This window comes from Coregonus clupeaformis, unplaced genomic scaffold (assembly GCF_020615455.1).
Source record: "Coregonus clupeaformis isolate EN_2021a unplaced genomic scaffold, ASM2061545v1 scaf0052, whole genome shotgun sequence".
Classification (NCBI taxonomy): Eukaryota; Metazoa; Chordata; class Actinopteri; order Salmoniformes; family Salmonidae; genus Coregonus; species Coregonus clupeaformis.
The window spans coordinates 334,370-355,000 of record NW_025533507.1 but is presented as its reverse complement, the minus strand read 5'-3'; the positions used below and the strand labels follow the sequence as shown (position 1 = coordinate 355,000).

Below are 20,631 nucleotides of genomic sequence, written 5' to 3'. Positions count from 1 at the left end.
GTATGGACTCAGCTTCAGACTATGTCCTGTCGCCTCCACTCTGCCCTTTCTGCTGAAAATGTCAGCTCAACCCCCTTCTCTGAAAAACCCCCCAAACACTTGCTTTAATTCACTTTCTCTGTAACTCCTTGGCTAACTCCCTCACTGGTCCAGGTGCTCTGACTCTCTCCACTGCTATGCATCTTACAGTTGCATACATCACTGTCCCTGTTATGACTATTAAAGGTCAACTGCCCCTTAGAACCAACTTATATGGTTATAAACGGCCTCTGTGTCATCGAAATGCGAAAGAAACATTAATTGTAGTGCCAAAATTAACTACAAAGTGTAAATAGGTCAGTTTTGGTCATAAAGTCAGTCTCGTCCAAAACGGAGTTTGGTAAGTGACTGCGTCATGACTTACTTGAGGGTTTGGTTTGGATTACAATTATGTCAACAATTCATGCCCCCTTTTGTCTAATAACACGTGGTGGCACCGTGTTGTCTGGGATAAAGACTGGGCGAGTTCACCCGCTGTTAGCGCTGTTACCTTCAAGTAGGTTTCAGTTTTGCTAGGGCGTTGTGGATCGGGATTGGTTGATTGGAAGTTCAAATCCAGCGATAAGAAAGTCGTGTTTGATATTATCTTTAGTTTTAAGCCTATACCAAACCTTAAACCTTACCTTAACCATTTGGAGTTAATGCCTAAACTTAACCTTAAACACTTAGAAATTTCACGTTTGGAACAACTTCGAAATTTGACATTTGAGAAACATGGATGAATGTCTAATTCTGACGTGAGACTGTGTGAGCTGGTTGAAAGGCAGGTGGTTGTGTTATTTAAGCTGAGGTGTGTTTCCGCTAACTCAGTCAGAATTGATCTGCCCTACACGTCACACTGCTTTCTGACTCATCACTGTGGTTACCCAACCACTGCTGACAGAGAGACCCGGGTGACGCACAGAAACACATTTCATCTGCAATAACTGTGTCTTTCCTAGTGTGTGTGTGTGTGTGCGTATGTGTGAGAAAGGTGCCCAACCAAGCTAAAACGGACAAATCCAGGCCCAACTAAGGCCCTCTAAAACAGGGGACAAATATAATATTCTCAGAGATAGTACAGGAGAGCTAAAAAGAGGAAGGGATATGTAGTGACACTCATATATCTGCCTGAGAGGGGAACCCTGTGAGAGAGCGCAAGCAGAGTGGGAGCGAGGAGAGAAAGATAAAAGCGAGGGAGTGAGCGGGAGAGAGGGAGATAGAGATATGTAGTGGTGCTTGAGTTGTGACTGTGGAGAGGTCCTGATACTGTACAATAAAGGGCATGTGATGTGTGTGTGTGTCTGTGTGTGTGTGTCTGTGTGTGTGTGTGTGTGTGTGTTTATGTGTCTGTGTGTGTGTGTGTGTGTGTGTGTGTGTGTGTGTGTGTGTGTGTGTGTGTGTGTGTGTGTGTGTGTGTGTGTGTGTGTGTGTGTGTGTGTGTGAACGTGTTTAACTATTCTTGTGGGTACCAGGGCAAAATAAATAACAATATTGGGATGAGGTAGTTGGGTGGGCTAATTTTAGATGGGCTGTCTACAGGTGCAGTGATCGGTAAGGTGCTCTGACAACTGACGATTAAAGTTAGTGAGGGAGATAAGAGTCTCCAGCTTCAGAGATTTTTGCAGTTCGTTCCAGTAGGTTTAGGGTTAGGGTTAGAATTAGGGTTAGGGTTAGAATTAGGGTTAGGGTTAGAATGAAGGTTAGGGGTTAAGGTTAAGGGAAAATAGGATTTTGAATGGAAATCAATTTTAGGTCACCTCAAGGATAGTAAAACATATGCTGTGTGTCTCTGTGTGTGTCTCTGTGTGTGTCTGTGTGTGTGTCTGTGTGTGTGTCTGTGTGTGTGTGTGTGTGTGTGTGTGTGGGTTGGTTCTTCTATCCTTGTGGGGACCTAAAATCCCCAGAAGTCCCCACAAGGATAGTAAAACAAGGAAAATTCTCCATAGTGAAGACATCCCCATGAGGACAAAGGCTATTTTAACATTAGGGGTTAGGTTTAGGGTTAGGGTTACAATTAGGGTAAGGTGTTAGTGGTTAGGATTTTGAATGGATATTAATTATATTTTCCCACAAGGATAGAAGAATATAACATGGCGTGTGTGTGTGTGTGTGTGTGTGTGTGTGTGTGTGGAGGTGTGTGTGGAGGTGTGTGTGTGGAGGTGTGTGTGCGTGCGTATGTCCATGTGTGTGTGTGTGTGTGTGGAGGTGTGTGTGGAGGTGTGTGTGGAGGTGTGTGTGTGGAGGTGTGTGTGCGTGCGTATGTCCATGTGTGTGTGTCTAGATGGTGTTTTGTGTGGGAGGTCTATAATAGTGGAACAGGTCAGCAGGGCAATGCTCTTCCATATGTAAACATAAACTGGTGTATTTCATAATCATCTGTCCAGATTACCACAGTAAGCCCTGGTTGGCTCGTCTGTCAACAGCCTCCCTCTGAAACCCACGGCAACACCACAACTATCCAATAAAAACCCCTGTACAAAACAGCAACACACACACACACACACAACTACTAAATTGTGTACATTTGAGTTGGTAATCTCAATATTAGCTGATATTGTGCAGATGCATCGTACAGCAATCATGAATTGATATGGTAAATATAGTTTACTAGGCTCCCTGCATGCAAACCTGATACTTTCAACTCAACGTATGGTAGAAAACAGTAGCTTGGAAAGATGGTTCGTTCTGCAAAGTAGCAGACCTTAAAGTATCTTTTCAATTTATTGCGATCTACATTTCCGACTTATATCACTAGCTGATGTATGGATAACACGGTGTTACTGTCCACAGAAGACAGAAACCTGGCCTGAAAAGACTCCCTGAACACAGTCAGTTAAAAGCATTCAGCTGGGACAGATAGGCCCCCAGAGGACAACTAACCTGCAGAAATAGACTGGTAGAAAAGGACAGACAAATCCAAGAAGAACTAAGAAACAACACAGACTTTCAAAGCTATAACCCAGAGGAACAGAACTAATAAAGGAGACAAAGACAGGAAGACTGGAACAGAAAAATAAAGAAGTGAGAAATAAGAAGATGGAGAGAGCAGAGTGCGTGTTAGCTTACTGACAGAGGAGACTGCAGATCAGCTCAGAGGTTATTATACAACAGGATCATTTTAGCCTCTTTTTCTAATGCGCCACACACAAACACACAAACACACAAACACACAAACACAATAACACAATAACACACAAACACACAAACACACAAACACACACACACACACACAAACACACACACACACAAACACACAAACACACACAAACACACACACACACAAACACACACACACACAAACACACAAACACACACACACACAAACACACACAAACACACACACACACAAACACACAAACACACAAACACACAAACACACACACACACACAAACACACAAACACACAAACACACAAACACACACACAAACACACAAACACACACACACACAAACACACAAACACACACACACACAAACACACAAACACACAAACACACAAACACACAAACACACATGCACACATGCACACACACAACATAATTGTGCTTTCATTTTCTACGCAGACTGAGACTCATGAACTTAAACCATCTCTCTTTCACACACGCGCACACACACACACACACACACACACACACACACAAACAAACACACACACACAGTACATAAATACCTTCTCCTTGGTGCCTGACTGGGAGCAGTCTGGCCGGGTGCAGATTGTGAAGGGGGAGGCCAGGCGTAGCAGTATGGCCTGGAAGGTGGGCTGGATCCTGGGGGAGATGATCTCAAAGCAGTCCCTGAAGGAGAGGGTCCGGTGAGGCTCGATCCGTGCCTGCCTTCTCAGACCTTCCCCTAGCTGCAGCAGCTCCATACTGGAGCCCAGCACCAGGTGGAAGGGGAACGCCCTGCAGAATGTAGCCGGACCGATGCGCAGGTCAGTGGGGGAGAGGGAGAGGGGCAGGAGGGTCCGCTTGGAGGTCTCTGATGGAAGGGTGACAGAGGAGGGAGGGATGTAGAGAGGGGAGGGGGAGGTTTCTCTGATGAGGAAGGAGAGGCAGACGGGGGCAGACGAGGAAGGGGAGGGGGTGGGAGTAGAGATGGAGTCTCCTCCTGAGTGTTCTGCGTCCTCATTGGGCGACAAGGGCACTAGGGGAGGGGCTTCCTTCACCACAACGTGGGAGTGGAAGATTCGGAGTGCGACAGCTCGGATCAGACCAGGCATAGCCAATCCCACGACAGGGGCGGGGTTAAAGCAGTGAAGGAGGAGAAGCTTTCCTCCCACCCTCTCCCTTCCTCCTCCTCCTCTCTCCTCCTCCTGAGGGTCTTTGCATTGAAAGGAGGGGCTCTCTGAAGAGGCCCGGCGTCCGGTCGAGGTTCTGATGTGTTCTAAGATGGCGTCAAAGCCGTTAAAGAAGTCCTGCAGGTTCCCTCCCACCGCTCTTAGAACCCGCTCGTTCTCCTCGAAACACAGACCGAAGAACTCCTCCCCGAAACGCTCCCTCAGCTCACAGAACTGCACACCTAGAACACAGCGCAAACAGAACCTCAGGACAACATAAGGACAACACAACTACAACCTCAGGACAACGTAAGGACAACACAACTACAACCTCAGGACAATGTAAAGACAACACAACTACAACATCAGGACAACGTAAGGACAACGTAAAGACAACACAACTACAACATCAGGACAACGTAAGGACAACACAACTACAACATCAGGACAATGTAAAGACAACTCAACTACAACATCAGGACAACGTAAGGACAACACAACTACAACATCAGGAAAACGTAAGGACAACACAACTACAACATCAGGACAACGTAAGGACAACACAACTACAACATCAGGACAACGTAAGGACAACACAACTACAACATCAGGACAACGTAAGGACAACACAACTACAACATCAGGACAACGTAAAGACAACACAACTACAACATCAGGACAACGTAAGGACAACACAACTACAACATCAGGACAATGTAAGGACAACACAACTACAACATCAGGACAACGTAAGGACAACACAACTACAACATCAGGACAACGTAAGGACAACACAACTACAACATCAGGACAACGTAAGGACAACACAACTACAACATCAGGACAACGTAAGGACAACACAACTACAACATCAGGACAACGTAAAGACAACACAACTACAACATCAGGACAACGTAAGGACAACACAACTACAACATCAGGACAATGTAAGGACAACACAACTACAACATCAGGACAACGTAAGGACAACACAACTACAACATCAGGACAACGTAAGGACAACTCAACCACAACATAAAAATAAACAAACACAGCTGGAGTGCCATGGCTGGGCTGTAGGGAGTTATTTACTGTGAAGGACAAGCAGAGCAGAACACTGATCTGGAGTCAGCTTTAGAGCACACACACACACAGACAGCTGCTGTTTGTCTGACTGATCAGTCAACCCTGATGCATAACAAACAGAGAGACCACAACAGGCTGGACAATACACAAAACCTACAAACCACACACACACACAGAGGTGGGTTAGGTAATGAGGGTATGGTGAGGAGCATGCTGACATTTACAGGCATGTCACGGCTGAGACAGAGATGGAGAGAGCGAGGTAGAGAGAGCTGGAGGGAGGGACGTAGAGAGAGATGGAGAGAGGGAGGTAGAGAGAGATGGAGGGAGGGAGGTAGAGAGAGCTGTAGGGAGGGAGGAGGGAGTTAGAGAGGACGGTAGAAGGAGATGGAGAGAGGAAGGTAGAGGGAGATGGAGGGAGGGAGGGAGGTAGAGGGAGATAGAGAGAGGAAGGTAGAGGGAGGGAGGTAGAGAGAGATGGAGGGAGGGAGGTAGAGGGAGATAGAGAGAGGAAGGTAGAGAGAAGGGAGGTAGAGAGATGGAGGGAGGGAGGTAGAGAGATATAGAGAGGAAGGTAGAGGGAGGGAGGTAGAGGGAGATAGAGAGAGGAAGGTAGAGGGAGGGAGGTAGAGAGAGATGTAGGGAGGGAGGTAGACAGATGGAGGAGGGAGTTAGAGAGGAAGGTAGAAGGAGATGGAGAGAGGAAGGTAGAGGGAGATGGAGGGAGGGAAGGAGGTAGAGGGAGATAGAGAGAGGAAGGTAGAGGGAGGGAGGTAGAGGGAGATGGAGGGAGGGAGGTAGAGAGAGATGGAGGAGGGAGGTAGAGGGAGGGAGGTAGAGAGAGATGGAGGGAGGGAGTGAGAGATGGAGGGAGGGAGGGAGGGAGGGAGGGAGGGAGGTAGAGGAGGGAGGTAGAGATGGAGGTAGAGAGAGATGGAGGGAGGGGTGGAGGGAGGGAGGTATAGAGAGAGAGATGGAGGAGGGGGTAGAGAGAGGTGGAGGGAGGGAGGTAGAGAGAGAGCTGGAGGGAGGGTGGTAGAGGGAGATGGAGGGAGGAAGGTAGAGAGATATGGAGGGAGGGAAGTGGAGAGAGAAAGATGGAGGGAGGGAGGGAGGGAGGGAGGGAGGGAGGGAGGGAGGGAGGGAGGGAGGGAGGGAGGGGAAGGCAGAGGGAGGGAGGGAGGGAAGTAGAGAGAGATGGAGGGAGGGAGGGAGGTATAGAGAGAGAGATGGAGGGCGGGAGGTGGAGAGAGGTGGAGGGAGGGAGATAGAGAGAGATGGAGGGAGGGAGGGAGGTAGAGAGAGATGGAGGGAGGGAGGTAGAGAGAGGTGGAGGGAGGGAGGTAGAGAGAGAGAGAGAGAGAGAGAGAGAGAGAGAGAGAGAGAGAGAGAGAGAGAGAGAGAGAGAGAGAGAGAGAGAGAGATGGCGGGAGGGAGGGAGGGAGGGAGGGAGGGTGGTAGAGGGAGATGGAGGGAGGAAGGTAGAGAGAGAGTTGGTGGGAGGGAGGAAGGGAGGGAGGGAGGGAGGGAGGGAGGGAGGGAGGGAGGGAGGGAGGGAGGGAGGGAGGGAGGGAGGGAGGGAGAGATGAAGGGAGGGAGGGAAGTAGAGAGAGATGAAGGGAGGGTGGTAGAGAGAGATGGAGGGAGGAAGGTAGAGAGAGATGGTGGGAGGGAGGAAGGGAGGCAGGGAGGGAGGGGGAGGGAGGGGAAGGCAGAGGGAGGGAGGGAGAGATGAAGGGAGGGAGGGAAGTAGAGAGAGATGGAGGGAGGGAGGTATAGAGAGAGAGATGGAGGGAGGGAGGTAGAGAGAGGTGGAGGGAGGGAGGTAGAGAGAGAGAGAGAGAGAGAGAGAGAGATGGAGGGAGGGTGGTAGAGGGAAATGTAGGGAGGTAGAGATAAATGTAGGGAGGGAGGGAGGGAGGGAGGGAGGGAGGGAGGGAGGTAGGTAGGTAGAGAGAGATGGAGGGAGGTAGAGAGAGGTGGAGGGAGGGAGGTAGAGGAAGGTGGAGGGAGGGAGGGAGGTAGAGAGATGGAGGGAGGTAGAGAGAGGTGGAGGGAGGGAGGTAGAGAGAGATGGAGGGAGGAAGGTAGGGAGAGTGAGGTAGAGAGAGCTGGAGGGAGGGGGGTAGAAGGAGAGCGGTAGAGAGAGCTGGACGGAGGAAGGTAGAGAGAGATGGAGAGAGGGACATAGAGAGACAGAGAAGTAGAACACTGAGAAACAGGTTGTGCTGTAACCTAATGACCATCAGTACCGCAGCACAAGACAGAAGAATGGAGGCAGGAGGAGAAAGAGCGATTAGGGGAGAGGAGGGAGGGAGGGAGGGTTGGGAGGGAGGGAGAAAGGAGGATGAGAGGTAGGAGAGCCAGGAAAGGGAGAGGAAGGAGGAGAGAAAGAGAACAGCAGAAAGAGGTGAAGAAGTGTGTGTTTGTCAGAGCTCCACCGAGATGTCTCCCCTCATTAGAAGGTTGCTGCAGGGTTCCAGAGGAGCTAGTGTGCATGCGTGTGGAGAGGTTGCTTTTAGTTGCAAAGTACAGCTGAAGAATCATTCTAGTGTAAGCAGCAAGTAAGCACTATAAATCACACACCCATTCCACAAACACACACACTTTTGGACATAAATCAAACCGTTATTCAAGACACCAATACATCAAAAAGCATAGTTAGCAGACAGCATTAATCAAACTCCTTTAAATGTGACACAGAGACTAAGCAGAGAGCATATAAAGTATTTCAAAGCACGCACACACACTTACTCACACACACTTACACACACACACACTTACTCACACACACTTACACACACACACACTTACTCACACACACTTACACACACACACTTACTCACACACACTTACACACACACACTTACACACACACACTTACTCACACACACTTACTCACACACACTTACACACACACACTTACTCACACACACTTACTCACACACACTTACACACACACACTTACACACACACACTTACTCACACACACTTACACACACACACTTACTCACACACACGGTAGAGTGATACTGACCCTGTAGAGTAGCCATGTACTGTAGTATTCCTGAGATGTCCGCCTCTTCTCCAGAACCAGAATTATCCACAAAGGGACACATTGTCTTTTCCTCCTTCCCATCCTCTCTGCACCTTTGACGCACGCACACGCACACGCACACACACACAAACACACACACACACACACACACACACACACACACACACACACACACACACACACGGAATGGAGACAGAGAGATGATGTAACAGGCTGGAGAGCACCTAAACACACATACACACAGTCTTGTATAACTAACCTTGTGGGGACACACAATTTAGTCCCATTCAAAATCTTATTTTCCCTAACCCCTAACTCTAAACCTAACCCTAACCCTTACCCTAACCTTAAACCTAACCCTAAACCTAACCCTAGCTCCTAACCCTAAAACTATCCCTCCTAACCCTAACCTAATTCTAACCGTAAAATAGCATTTGACCTTGTGGGGACCAACAAAATGTCCCCAGTTGGTCAAACATTTTATTTGACTATTCTATAGTTAAGCACGTCCACACACACACCAACGCACACCCACACACACACAAACACAGAGCATTGAACAGAAACTCACACCAACACACAACAGACAGTAATACTTAACTAGAGCAATGTTCACACAAAATACAAACACACGTTATGTAACGGATGAATTAGTTACATGGTTTTCTCATTTATAACAGTTACAGTTGAAGTCAGAAGTTTACATACACTTAAGTTGGAGTCATTAAAACTCGTTTTTCAACCACTCCACAAATGTCTTGTTAACAAACTATAGTTTTGGCAAGTCGGTTAGGACATCTACTTTGTGCATGACACAAGTAATTTTCCCAACAATTTTTTACAGACAGATTATTTCACTTATAATTCACTGTATCACAATTCCAGTGGGTCAGAAGTTTACATACACTAAGTTGACTGTGCCTTTAAACAGCTTGGAAAATTCCAGAAAATGATGTCATGGCTTTAGAAGCTTCTGATAGGCTAATTGACATCATTTGAGTCAATTGGAGGTGTACCTGTGGATGTATTTCAAGGCCTACCTTCAAACTCAGTGCCTCTTTGCTTGACATCATGGGAAAATCTAAAGAAATCAGCCAAGATCTCAGAAAAAAAATTGTAGACCTCCACAAGTCTGGTTCATACTTGGGAGCAATTTCCAAATGCCTGAAGGTAACGCGTTCATCTGTACAAACAATAGTACGCAAGTATAAACACCATGGGACCACACAGCCGTCATACCACTCAGGATGGAGACGCGTTCTGTCTCCTAGAGATGAACGTACTTTGGTGCGAATCAATCCCAGAACAACAGCAAAGGACCTTGTGAAGATGCTGGAGGAAACAGGTACAAAAGTATCTATATCCACAGTAAAACGAGTCCTATATCGACATAACCTGAAAGGCCGCTCAGCAAGCAAGAAGCCACTGCTCCAAAACCACCATAGAAAAGCCAGACTACGGTTTGCAACTGCACATGGGGACAAAGATTGTACTTTTTGGAGAAATGTCCTCTGGTCTGATGAAACAAAAATAGAACTGTTTGGCCATAATGATCATCGTTATGTTTGGAGGAAAAAGAGGGATGCTTGCAAGCCAAAGAACACCATCCAAACCGTGATGCACGGGGGTGGCAACATCATGCTGTGGGGGTGCTTTGCTGCAGGAGGGACTGGTGCAATTCACAAAATAGATGGCATCATGAGGAAGGAAAATGATGTGGATATATTGAAGCAACATCTCAAGACATCAGTCAGGAAGTTAAAGCTTGGTCGCAATTGGGTCTTCCAAATGGACAATGCATACTTCCAAAGTTGTGGCAAAATGGCTTAAGGACAACAAAGTCAAGGTATTGGAGTGGCCATCACAAAGCCCTGACCTCAATCCTATAGAACATTTGTGGGCAGAACTGAAAAAGCGTGTGCGAGCAAGGAGGCCTACAAACCTGACTCAGTTGCACCAGCTCTGTCAGGAGGAATGGGCCAAAATTCACCCAACTTATTGTGGGAAGCTTGTGGAAGGCTACCCGAAACGTTTGACCCAAGTTAAACAATTTAAAGGCAATGCTACCAAACACTAATTGAGTCTATGTAAACTTCTGACCCACTGGGAATGTGATGAAATAAATAAAAGCTGAAATAAATCATTCTCTCTACTATTATTCTGACATTTCACATTCTTAAAATAAAGTGGTGATCCTAACTGACCTATGACAGTGAATTTTTACTAGGATTAAATGTCAGGAATTGTGAAAAACTGAGTTTAAATGTATTTGGCTAAGGTGCATGTAAACTTCTGACTTCAACTGTAAAGGAGAGTGGCCTTGCTCTTATGTGACCTCAGTATGTTACTAGAAACCATTACTCACAGTCTCCTTATTCACTCTTACCAAAGACCTATATGTACCTCTACTACACCATTCTCAAGGGCGCAGACACATGCATACACACACACACACACATACACACACACACATACACACGCACGCAACACAGCAGTCCTTACCTGATCTCTTTCTGTCTGTAGAACTCTAAGGTTCTCTGTAAAGACTGTTGAACCATCTGTGTCTGAAAGAAGATGGAAAAACAAATGTTACTGGGCCAGAAACCTAAAGGTCGCTGGTTCGAATCCCCGAGGAGACAAGGTGAAAAGTCTGTCTATGTGCCCTTGAGCAAGGCACTTACCCTAATTGCTCCAGGGTCCGAGGGTGTCTCAGGGAGAGTTTGGATATGCAAAAACACATTTCCAATTCACACATGCATATTAATACACCCTAGTACATGTGTGGGATAGGACAAATATAAGAACACTGTTTTCCTGGTCTGAAATTGCATTTTTGTCCCCCCCGTTTTATCATTGGAATGTGATACAAAACGAGAAAACTGTGTGCTTTAGGACCATGCGGACGCCTCCGAGCGGTCGGGTAGGCTGCTTGGAGTGTTTATCTGACTGGATTAAAATAATATACGCTACCGGTCAAAAGTTTTAGAACACCCACTCATTCAAGGGTTTTTCTTTATTTTTACTATTTCCTACATTGTAGAATAATAGTGAAGACATCAGAACTATGAAATAACACATATGGAATCATGTAGTAACCAAAAAAGTGTTAAACAAATCAAAATATATTTTATATATTTGAGTAAATAGCCACCCTTTGCCTTGATGACAGCTTTGCACACTCTTGGCATTCTCTCAACCAGCTTCACCTGGAATGCTTTTCCAACAGTCTTGAAGGAGTTCCCACATATGCTGAGCACTTGTTGGATGCTTTTACTTCACTCTGCGGTCTGACTCATCCCAAACCATCTCAATTTGGTTGAGGTCGGGGGATTGTGGAGGCCAGGTCATCTGATGCAGCACTCCATCACTCTCCTTCTTGGTAAAATAGCCCTTACACAGCCTGGAGGTGTGTTGGGTCATTGTCCTGTTGAAAAACAAATTATAGTCCCACTAAGCCCAAACCAGATGGGATGGCGTATCGCTGCAGAATGCAGTGATAGCCATGCTGGTTAAGTGTGCCTTGAATTCTAAATAAATCACAGACAGTGTCACCAGCAAAGCACCCCTACACCATAACACCTCCTCCTCCATGCTTTACGGTGGGAAATACACATGCAGAGATCATCCGTTCACACACACCGTGTCTCACAAAGACATGGTCGGTTGGAACCAAAAATATCCAATTTGGACTCCAGACCAAAGGACACATTTCCACCGGTCTAATGCTCGTGTTTCTTGGCCCAAGCAAGTCTCTTCTTCTTGTTGGTATCCTTTAGTAGTGATTTCTTTGCAGCAATTCGACCATGAAGGCCTGATTCACACAGTCTCCTCTGAACAGTTGATGTTACATTTACGTCATTTAGCAAACACTCTTATCCAGAGCGACTTACAGGAGCAATTAGAGTTAAGTGCCTTGCTCAAGGGCACATCGACAGATTTTTCACCTAGTTGGCTCGGGGATTAGAACCAGCGACCTTTCGGTTACTGGCACAACGCTCTTAACCACTAAGCTACCTGCCGCCCCTGTTGAGATGTGTCTCTTACTTGAACTCTGTGAAGCATTTATTTGGGCTGCAATTTCTGAGGCTGGTAACTCTAATGAACTTATCCTCTGCAGCAGAGGTAACTGGGTCTTCCATTCCTGAGGTGGTCCTCATGAGAGCCAGTTTCATCATAGGGCTTGATGGTTTTTGCGACTGCACTTGAAGAAACTTTCTTGAATTTTTCCGGATTGACTGACTTTCATGTCTTAAAGCAATGATGGACTGTCGTTTCTCTTTGCTTATTAGAGCTGTTCTTGCCATAATACAGACTTGGTCTTTTACCAAATAGGGCTATCTTCTGTATACCCCCTACCTTGTCACAACACAACTGATTGGCTCAAACACATTAAAAAGGAAATAAATTCCACAAATTAACGTTTAAGAAGGCACACCTGTTAATTGAAATGCATTCCGGTGACTACCTCATGAAGCTGGTTGAGAGAATGCCAAGAGTGTGCAAAGCTGTCATCAAGGCAAAGGGTGGCTATTTGAAGAATCTCAAATATAAAATGTATTTTGATTTGTTTAACACTTTTTTTGGTTACTACATGATTCCATATGCGTTATTTCATAGTTTTGATGTCTTCACTATTATTCTACAATGTAGAAAATAGTAAAAATAAAGAAAAACCCTTGAATGAGTAGGTGTGTCCAAACTTTTGACCGGTAGTGTATATATTACATTTACATAAGTATTCAGACCCTTTACTCAGTACTTTGTTGAAGTACCTTTGGCAGCGACAACAGCCTCAAGTCTTCTTGGATATGACGCTACAAGCTTGGCACACCTGTATTTGGGGAGTTTCTCCCATTCTTCTCTGCAGATCCTCTCAAGCTCTGTCAGGTTGGATGGGGAGCGTCGCTGCACAACTATTTTCAGTTCTCTCCAGATATGTTAGAATGGATTAAAGTCCGGGCTCTGGCTGGGCCACTCAAGGACATTCAGAGACTGGTTCAGAAGCCACTCCTGCGTTGTCTTGGCTGTGTTCTTAGGGTCGTTGTCCTGTTGGAAAGTGAACCATCGGGTTCTTGGTTCTTGTGGTTCTCTGTAGCTCAACTGGTAGAGCACGGCGCTTGTAACGCCAGGGTAGTGGGTTCGATCCCCAGGACCACCCATACACAAAAAATGTATGCACGCATGACTGTAAGTCGCTTTGGATAAAAGCGTCTGCTAAATGGCGTATTATCGGTCACCTCCCTGACAAAGGCCCTTCTCCCCCAATTGCTCAGTTTGGCAAGGTGGCCAGCTCTAGGAAGAGTCTTGGTGATTCCAAACTTCTTCCATTTAAGAATGAGGCCACTGTGTTCTTGGGGACCTTCAATGCTGCAGAAATATTTTGGTTCCCTTCCCCAGAACTGTGCCTCGACACAATCCTGTCTCGGAGCTCTATGGATATTTCCTTCGACCTCATGGCTTGGTTTTTGCTCTGACATGCACTGTCAACTGTGGGACCTTATATAGACAAAAAACAATCATTTCCTATCAACAATGACAACAACAACAAAAATACAGAAAGCTCTAAATATTCAAAATCCAGTTTTACATCTTAAATTCCTCTGCAGTGGGCTCTGACTGAGACAGTGTGTGTGCGTGTGCCCGCGTACATGTGCGTGTGTTTGTGTGTGTGAGAGAGAGGTTTAAATATGATGAACATTAATAGAATCCTGCAGCAACGCTAAAAGAACACTGTGTCAGTCTGGGGTCACCCTACGGCCTGGTGTACAGGGGATCAGGATCTGGCTCATCTAACGTTATACATACAGGCATAGTGTGTGTGTGTCCTATGAGAGTGTCCTTGTCTTAGCCATTCATTCACAGAACATGCATGTACATCATCGACACACACACTCACTCTCTCCACACATTACCATCAGCAAACCAGTAAACACACTGACAAGCACACATCTTTTATCAAATTTCACTGACACAGACAAGCAAATGTTCACATCACAAAGACTTGTACATGAATCCATACAAACACACACACACATAAGCTATGAAAGGTGGGTTGGCTTGTTAACACACAGTGGATCAGCTGGCTGATCCATACAAACACACACATACACACACACAAAATGAACAAATGAGTCAATTAATTAGTGCATTTATTTTTACTCTTTCTGCATCTCTCTCTCTTCTTTCCTCTCTCCCATCCCTCCATCATCTGTATCCTTCCTCTGCCCTCCTTTCCTCTCTCAAGCAGTTCTCCTCTCTCTCCTCTTTCTCTCTCCTCAAGCAGTTCTCCTCTCTCTCCTCTTTCTCTCTCCTCAAGCAGTTCTCCTCTCTCCTCTTTCTCTCTCCTCAAGCAGTTCTCCTCTCTCTCCTCTTCCTCTCCTCAAGCAGTTCTCCTCTCTCCTCTTTCTCTCTCCTCAAGCAGTTCTCCTCTCTCCTCCTCTTTCTCTCTCCTCAAGCAGTTCTCCACTCTCCTCCTCTTTCTCTCCTCAAGCAGTTCTCCTCTCTCCTCCTCTTTCTCTCTCCTCAAGCAGTTCTCCTCTCTCCTCTTTCTCTCTCCTCAAGCAGTTCTCCTCTCTCCTCTTTCTCTCTCCTCAAGCAGTTCTCCTCTCTCCTCTTTCTCTCTCCTCAAGCAGTTCTCCTCTCTCCTCCTCTTTCTCTCTCCTCAAGCAGTTCTCCTCTCTCCTCATCCTCTCTCCTCAAGCAGTTCTCCTCTCTCCTCTTTCTTTCTCCTCAAGCAGTTCTCCTCTCTCCTCATCTTTCTCTCTCCTCAAGCAGTTCTCCACTCTCCTCCTCTTTCTCTCCTCAAGCAGTTCTCCTCTCTCCTCCTCTTTCTCTCTCAAGCAGTTCTCCTCTCTCCTCTTTCTCTCTCCTCAAGCAGTTCTCCTCTCTCCTCTTTCTCTCTCCTCAAGCAGTTCTCCTCTCTCCTCTTTCTCTCTCCGCAAGCAGTTCTCCTCTCTCCTCTTTCTCTCTCCTCAAGCAGTTCTCCTCTCTCCTCCTCTTTCTCTCTCCTCAAGCAGTTCTCCTCTCTCCTCTTTGTCTCTCCTCAAGCAGTTCTCCTCTCTCCTCTTTCTCTCTCCTCAAGCAGTTCTCCTCTTTCTCTCTCCTCAAGCAGTTCTCTCTCCTCCTCTTTCTCTCTCCTCAAGCAGTTCTCCTCTCCCCTCCTCTTTCTCTCTCCTCAAGCAGTTCTCCTCTCTCCTCCTCTTTCTCTCTCCTCAAGCAGTTCTCCTCTCTCCTCCTCTTTCTCTCTCCGCAAGCAGTTCTCCTCTCTCCTCTTTCTCTCTCTTCAAGCAGTTCTCCTCTCTCCTCCTCTTTCTCTCTCCTCAAGCAGTTCTCCTCTCTCCTCTTTGTCTCTCCTCAAGCAGTTCTCCTCTCTCCTCTTTCTCTCTCCTCAAGCAGTTCTCCTCTCTCCTCCTCTTTCTCTCTCCTCTAAGGCAGTATGTTTGTATGTGAGTGTGTCTGTGTACTGCTTTAATTAGGGAATGTAGTGCAAACTATGGCACAGCTACATGTCCCACAGTACACACACAGCCTTTGAAGTTCATGAACTACACTACTGTAGAACAGTTATGGGTCTCTCCACTAACTACCACCTCCCTGGATATGTTTATGTTTGTGTTTATGTTTATGTGTGTGCAATGTGTGGCGACAGGGTGTTGTGTGTGTGTGTGTGTGTGTCCTGTGGTCAGGGTCACTGTGGCTGGCCTGGTTGACAGTATCAGGACCGTTCTACTTTTTTATTAGAAATAAATGCACTGTTGGTTAAGGGCTGTAAGTAAGCATTTCACTGTAATGTCTGCACCTGTTTGATTTGATTTGAAGTGAACACCAAGTACATGCTCTGTTCTGTTACTTTTTAGTTTTGGTCAGGGAGTGGGAGGCGTCTCTGCTTTTGGTCAGGGAGTGGGAGGCGTCTCTGCTTTTGGTCAGGGAGTGGGAGGCGTCTCTGCTTTTGGCCAGGGTGTGGGTGGCGTCTCTGCTTTTGGCCAGGGTGTGGGAGGCGTCTCTGCTTTTGGCCAGGGAGTCGCAAGCTAAACACTTCCCTTAGACCAAGGAAATTGAAAACAGCCTTGTATAAAGACCAGGGTATCTTTATCATCATAATCATAATCATCATCATCAAATGCATCTCTAATATCTAGCTTATGTCCTAGTTTCTATTCCTTAACCTACACTGTTCTGAAAACACAGGTTAATGATGCTGTAAGGTGGAGGCCAGCTATTTTATTTCACCTGTCCACTTCTTTCACATCAGTGCAGGTGGAGGAGAGGAGGTGAAAGGGAACCATCTACACTACACTAGGTAAACAGATAGTCTCACCAAAACTCACCCAGAATAACCTCATCGCCCAGCAAGGAGTGATATAGAATAGGCCTAATCTACTACCCAATCTTCTCTCTCTCTCTCGCTCTCAATTGGTATTCTAACAGTCATCTCTAGGGTGCTGGTCCTTTTGTAACCACTCAGGTGATGCATGCAGAGGGGAGAGAGAAATACCGGAGAGAATCTCTCTATCTGGGGTTTTTGTTACTGTATCCTACCGTGGGCGACGTTAATCTCCTCAAACTCTCCCCGAGCGAGTCCAGGTTCACGCGCTTCCGTCTGTTCGCCCGTTTGGGTCCCGGTGCGTCCTCGAACGGGCACCCGAGCTTCTCCACGGGGCTCTTGCCGTTCCAGATGCGTGAAAAGGGGCAGGAATCGCCATCATCTCCGGGGCTCTCCAGGCACTCCGATCCCATCGAGCTGAACGACTCCGAAGAGATCTTGCGCGAGGACATGCTGCTGCTGCTAAGCGCGAAAAGTCCAGGCGCGTACGCGTGCGGCGGCGAAACAACACACGGCCACGGGGACTCATCAGATTCACTCGCGTGGTAATGATGGGGAGGCGCGCGCGCCGGTCAAGAGCGAGAGCTACACTAACCGCACACGAGCATTTAGATAAAAAATGTATTCCCCAAACCAAGATGCTCTCGCGATGGCCAGAGAGAGGGACTATATTCACCAGCTGAATCTCATGTCTAATGGTTTTAACGGTTGTCCTTTTGGTTTTCCCTTTGAAATACGAGTTGGAAGTATTTTGCCTGCTGCGCACCTCTCCACTATCACATCCTCTGCGGCTTCACTGTTTTCTGACTCTCTCTCTGAGTGGACTATTCATGCTTTCATTCCTTCATCCTCTCATCCCTGCAGTTGGCTGTATTCCTCTCCTCTCTAGAGGGCGGGAAACGGTGTGTCCAGGTGCGGGCCCGAGGAGGATCGGGAGATACGGAGAGATGCTCGCGGAGTCAGCTTGCAGTCAAACATCAGCTCGAGCCGCTGCCTGGTGGAGTTCTATCTGTCCACTCCGCTCGAGCTCTTCAGCATCACTATTCTACCTCCATCCGCCACAGCCAATCAGATATCATATCAGACTAAACCCCCCCCGCTTACCATCCCTGTGAGAGACAGACTTTAGTTTAGGGCTAGGCTGCTGTATGGCGCAGATACAGACGGAGGAGACACTAGAGTCAAAACTACAAGCAACTGCAGGAGAAACCAAGACCATAACCTACAAATCAAATAGGTCTAGCGGTTGCATGTGATTTGATCCTTTTTCTTGTTTTTCATGAAACACAAAATATACCAGCAGAACACATTCAGTGTGTTTGTATCCTAGACCAATTTGCCATAATCAACTGAATACTGACCGTTGTAAATAATTTACTTCTTACTTTACTCAAGGTCATTGTGATAAAACAATAATTTAAGGTAGACTTGGTTCTAGTAGACTAGACTATGGTATATGTCAACAATAGTACACCACTAAAATCAACGGGTGTGTTTGGTTCACACAGCCTCCTCTCCTATAAGATCTGACTCTCTGTCCCCATAATAAACACATGATAACGGTAACTGACGGTATTAGCGTAATTAAAATTGCCGAGCCGCAGCGGGTGACAGGGCGGAATTCATGTCGAACACTAATCGCTTCGGTGACCTTGACCTCTTCTCTGCCCATGTGCCAGACTATCCCCCCAGCCTGAGGCCCGAGACACACAAACTGAAGAAAACACACTACCAGGATAGTGCCCTGGATAAACATACACACTGCATATTTAGTGAACAAAAATACAAACGCAACATGTAAAGGGTTGGTCCCATGTTTTATGAGATTAAATAAAAGATCCCATAAATCTTCCAAACGCACAATTTATTTTTATTTCACCTTCATTTAACCAGGTAAGAAGCCAGTTGAGAACAAGTTCTCATTTACAACTGCAACCTGGCCAAGATAAAGCAAAGCAGTGCGATAAAAACAACACAGAGTTACATATGGGGTAAACAAAACATAAAGTCAAAAATACAACAGAAAATATATATACAGTGTGTGCGAATGTAGTAAGTTATGGAGGTAAGGCAATAAATAGGCCATAGTGCAAAATAGTTACAATTTCGTATTAACACTGGAATGATAGATGTGCAAAAGATGATGTGCAAATAGAGATACTGGGGTGCAAATTAGCAAAATAAATAACAATATGGGGATGAGGTAGCTGGGTGGGCTAATTTCAGAAAGGCTGTGTACAGGTGCAGTGATCGGTAAGCTGCTCTGACAACTGACGCTTAAAGTTAGTGAGGGAGATAAGAGTCTCCAGCTTCAGAGATTTTTGCAGTTCGTTCCAGTCATTGGCAGCAGAGAACTGGAAGGAATGGCGGCCAAAGGAGATGTTGGCTTTGGGGATGACCAGTGAGATATACCTGCTGGAGCGCAGACTACGGGTGGGTGTTGCTATGGTGACCAGTGAGCTAAGATAAGACAGGGATTTGCCTAGCAGTGATTTATAGATGACCTGGAGCCAGTGGGTTTGGCGACGAATATGTAGTGAGGGCCAGCCAACAAGAGCGTACAGGTCACAATGGTGGGTAGTATATGGGGCTTTGGTGACGAAACGGATGGCACTGTGATAGACTACATCCAATTTGCTGAGTAGAGTGTTGGAGGCTATTTTGTAAATGACATCGCCGAAATCAAGGATCGGTAGGATAGTCAGTTTTACGAGGGCATGTTTGGCAGCATGAGTGAAGGAGGCTTTGTTGCGAAATAGGAAGCCGATTCTAGATCTAACTTTTGATTAGAGATGCTTAATGTGAGTCTGGAAGGAGAGTTTACAGTCTAACCAGACACCTAGGTATTTGTAGTTGTCCACATACTCTAGGTCAGACCCGCTGAGAGTAGTGATTCTAGTCGGGTGGGCGGGTGCAAGCAGCGTTCGGTTGAAGAGCATGCATTTAGTTTTACTAGTGTTTAAGAGCAGTTGGAGGCTACGGAAGGAGTGTTGTATGGCGTTGAAGCTCGTTTGGAGGTTTGTTAACACAGTGTCCAATGAAGGGCCAGATGTATACAAAATGGTGTCGTCCGCATAGAGGTGGATCCGAGCATCACCAGCAGCAAGAGCGACATCATTGATATACACAGAGAATAGAGTCGGCCCGAGAATTGAACCCTGTGGCACCCCCATAGAGACGGCCAGAGGTCCAGACAACAGGCCCTCCGATTTGACACATTGAACTCTATCTGAGAAGTAGTTGGTGAACCAGGCGAGGCAGTCATTAGAGAAACCAAGGCTATTTAGTCTGCGGTGGTTGACAGAGTCGAAAGCCTTGGCCAGGTCGATGAAGACGGCTGCGCAGTACTGTCTTTTATCGATCGCGTTTATAATATCGTTTAGGACCTTGAGCGTGGCTGAGGTGCACCCATGACCAGCTCGGAAACCGGATTGCATAGCGGAGAAGGTACGGTGGGATTCGAAATGGTCGGTGATCTGTTTGTTAACTTGGCTTTCAACTACTTTCGAAAGGCAGGGCAGGATGGATATAGGTCTATAACAGTTTGGATCTAGAGTGTCACCCCCTTATTGATCCCAAATTTGGTGCCCAAATTTGTTTACATCCCTGTTAGTGAGCATTTCTCCTTTGCCAAGATAATCCATCCACCTGACAGGTGTGGCATATCAAGAAGCTGATTAAACAGCATGATCATTACACAGGAGCACATTGTGCTGGGGACAATGAAAGGCCACTCTAAAATGTGCAGTTTTGTCACACAACACAATGCCACAGATGTCTCAAGTTTTGAGGGAGTGTGCAATTGGCATGCTGACTGCAGAAATGTCCACCAGAGCTGTTGCCAGATAATTGAATGTTAATTTCTCT

At 46.5% G+C, this 20,631-nt stretch overlaps 1 protein-coding gene across 2 annotated transcripts in view; it reads right to left on the bottom strand.

Annotated features, from left to right (window-relative positions):
- Positions 1 to 17,768, bottom strand: part of LOC121567796 (guanylate cyclase soluble subunit alpha-2) — a 45,157-nt gene extending 27,389 nt beyond the window's left edge. The window contains exons 1-4 of one of the 2 annotated variants that reach the window (XM_045212794.1): positions 16,980 to 17,768; positions 10,944 to 11,005; positions 8,421 to 8,533; positions 3,692 to 4,539 (exon numbers count right to left, since the gene is read on the bottom strand). In XM_045212794.1, coding sequence (XP_045068729.1) covers positions 3,692 to 4,539; positions 8,421 to 8,533; positions 10,944 to 11,005; positions 16,980 to 17,216 — 1,260 coding nt within the window. In that variant the 5' untranslated portion in view covers positions 17,217 to 17,768. The remainder of the gene's footprint in view (positions 1 to 3,691; positions 4,540 to 8,420; positions 8,534 to 10,943; positions 11,006 to 16,979) is intronic. The other variant, XM_045212795.1, reaches the window with a different exon arrangement.
- Between the last annotated feature and the right edge of the window lie 2,863 nt (positions 17,769 to 20,631).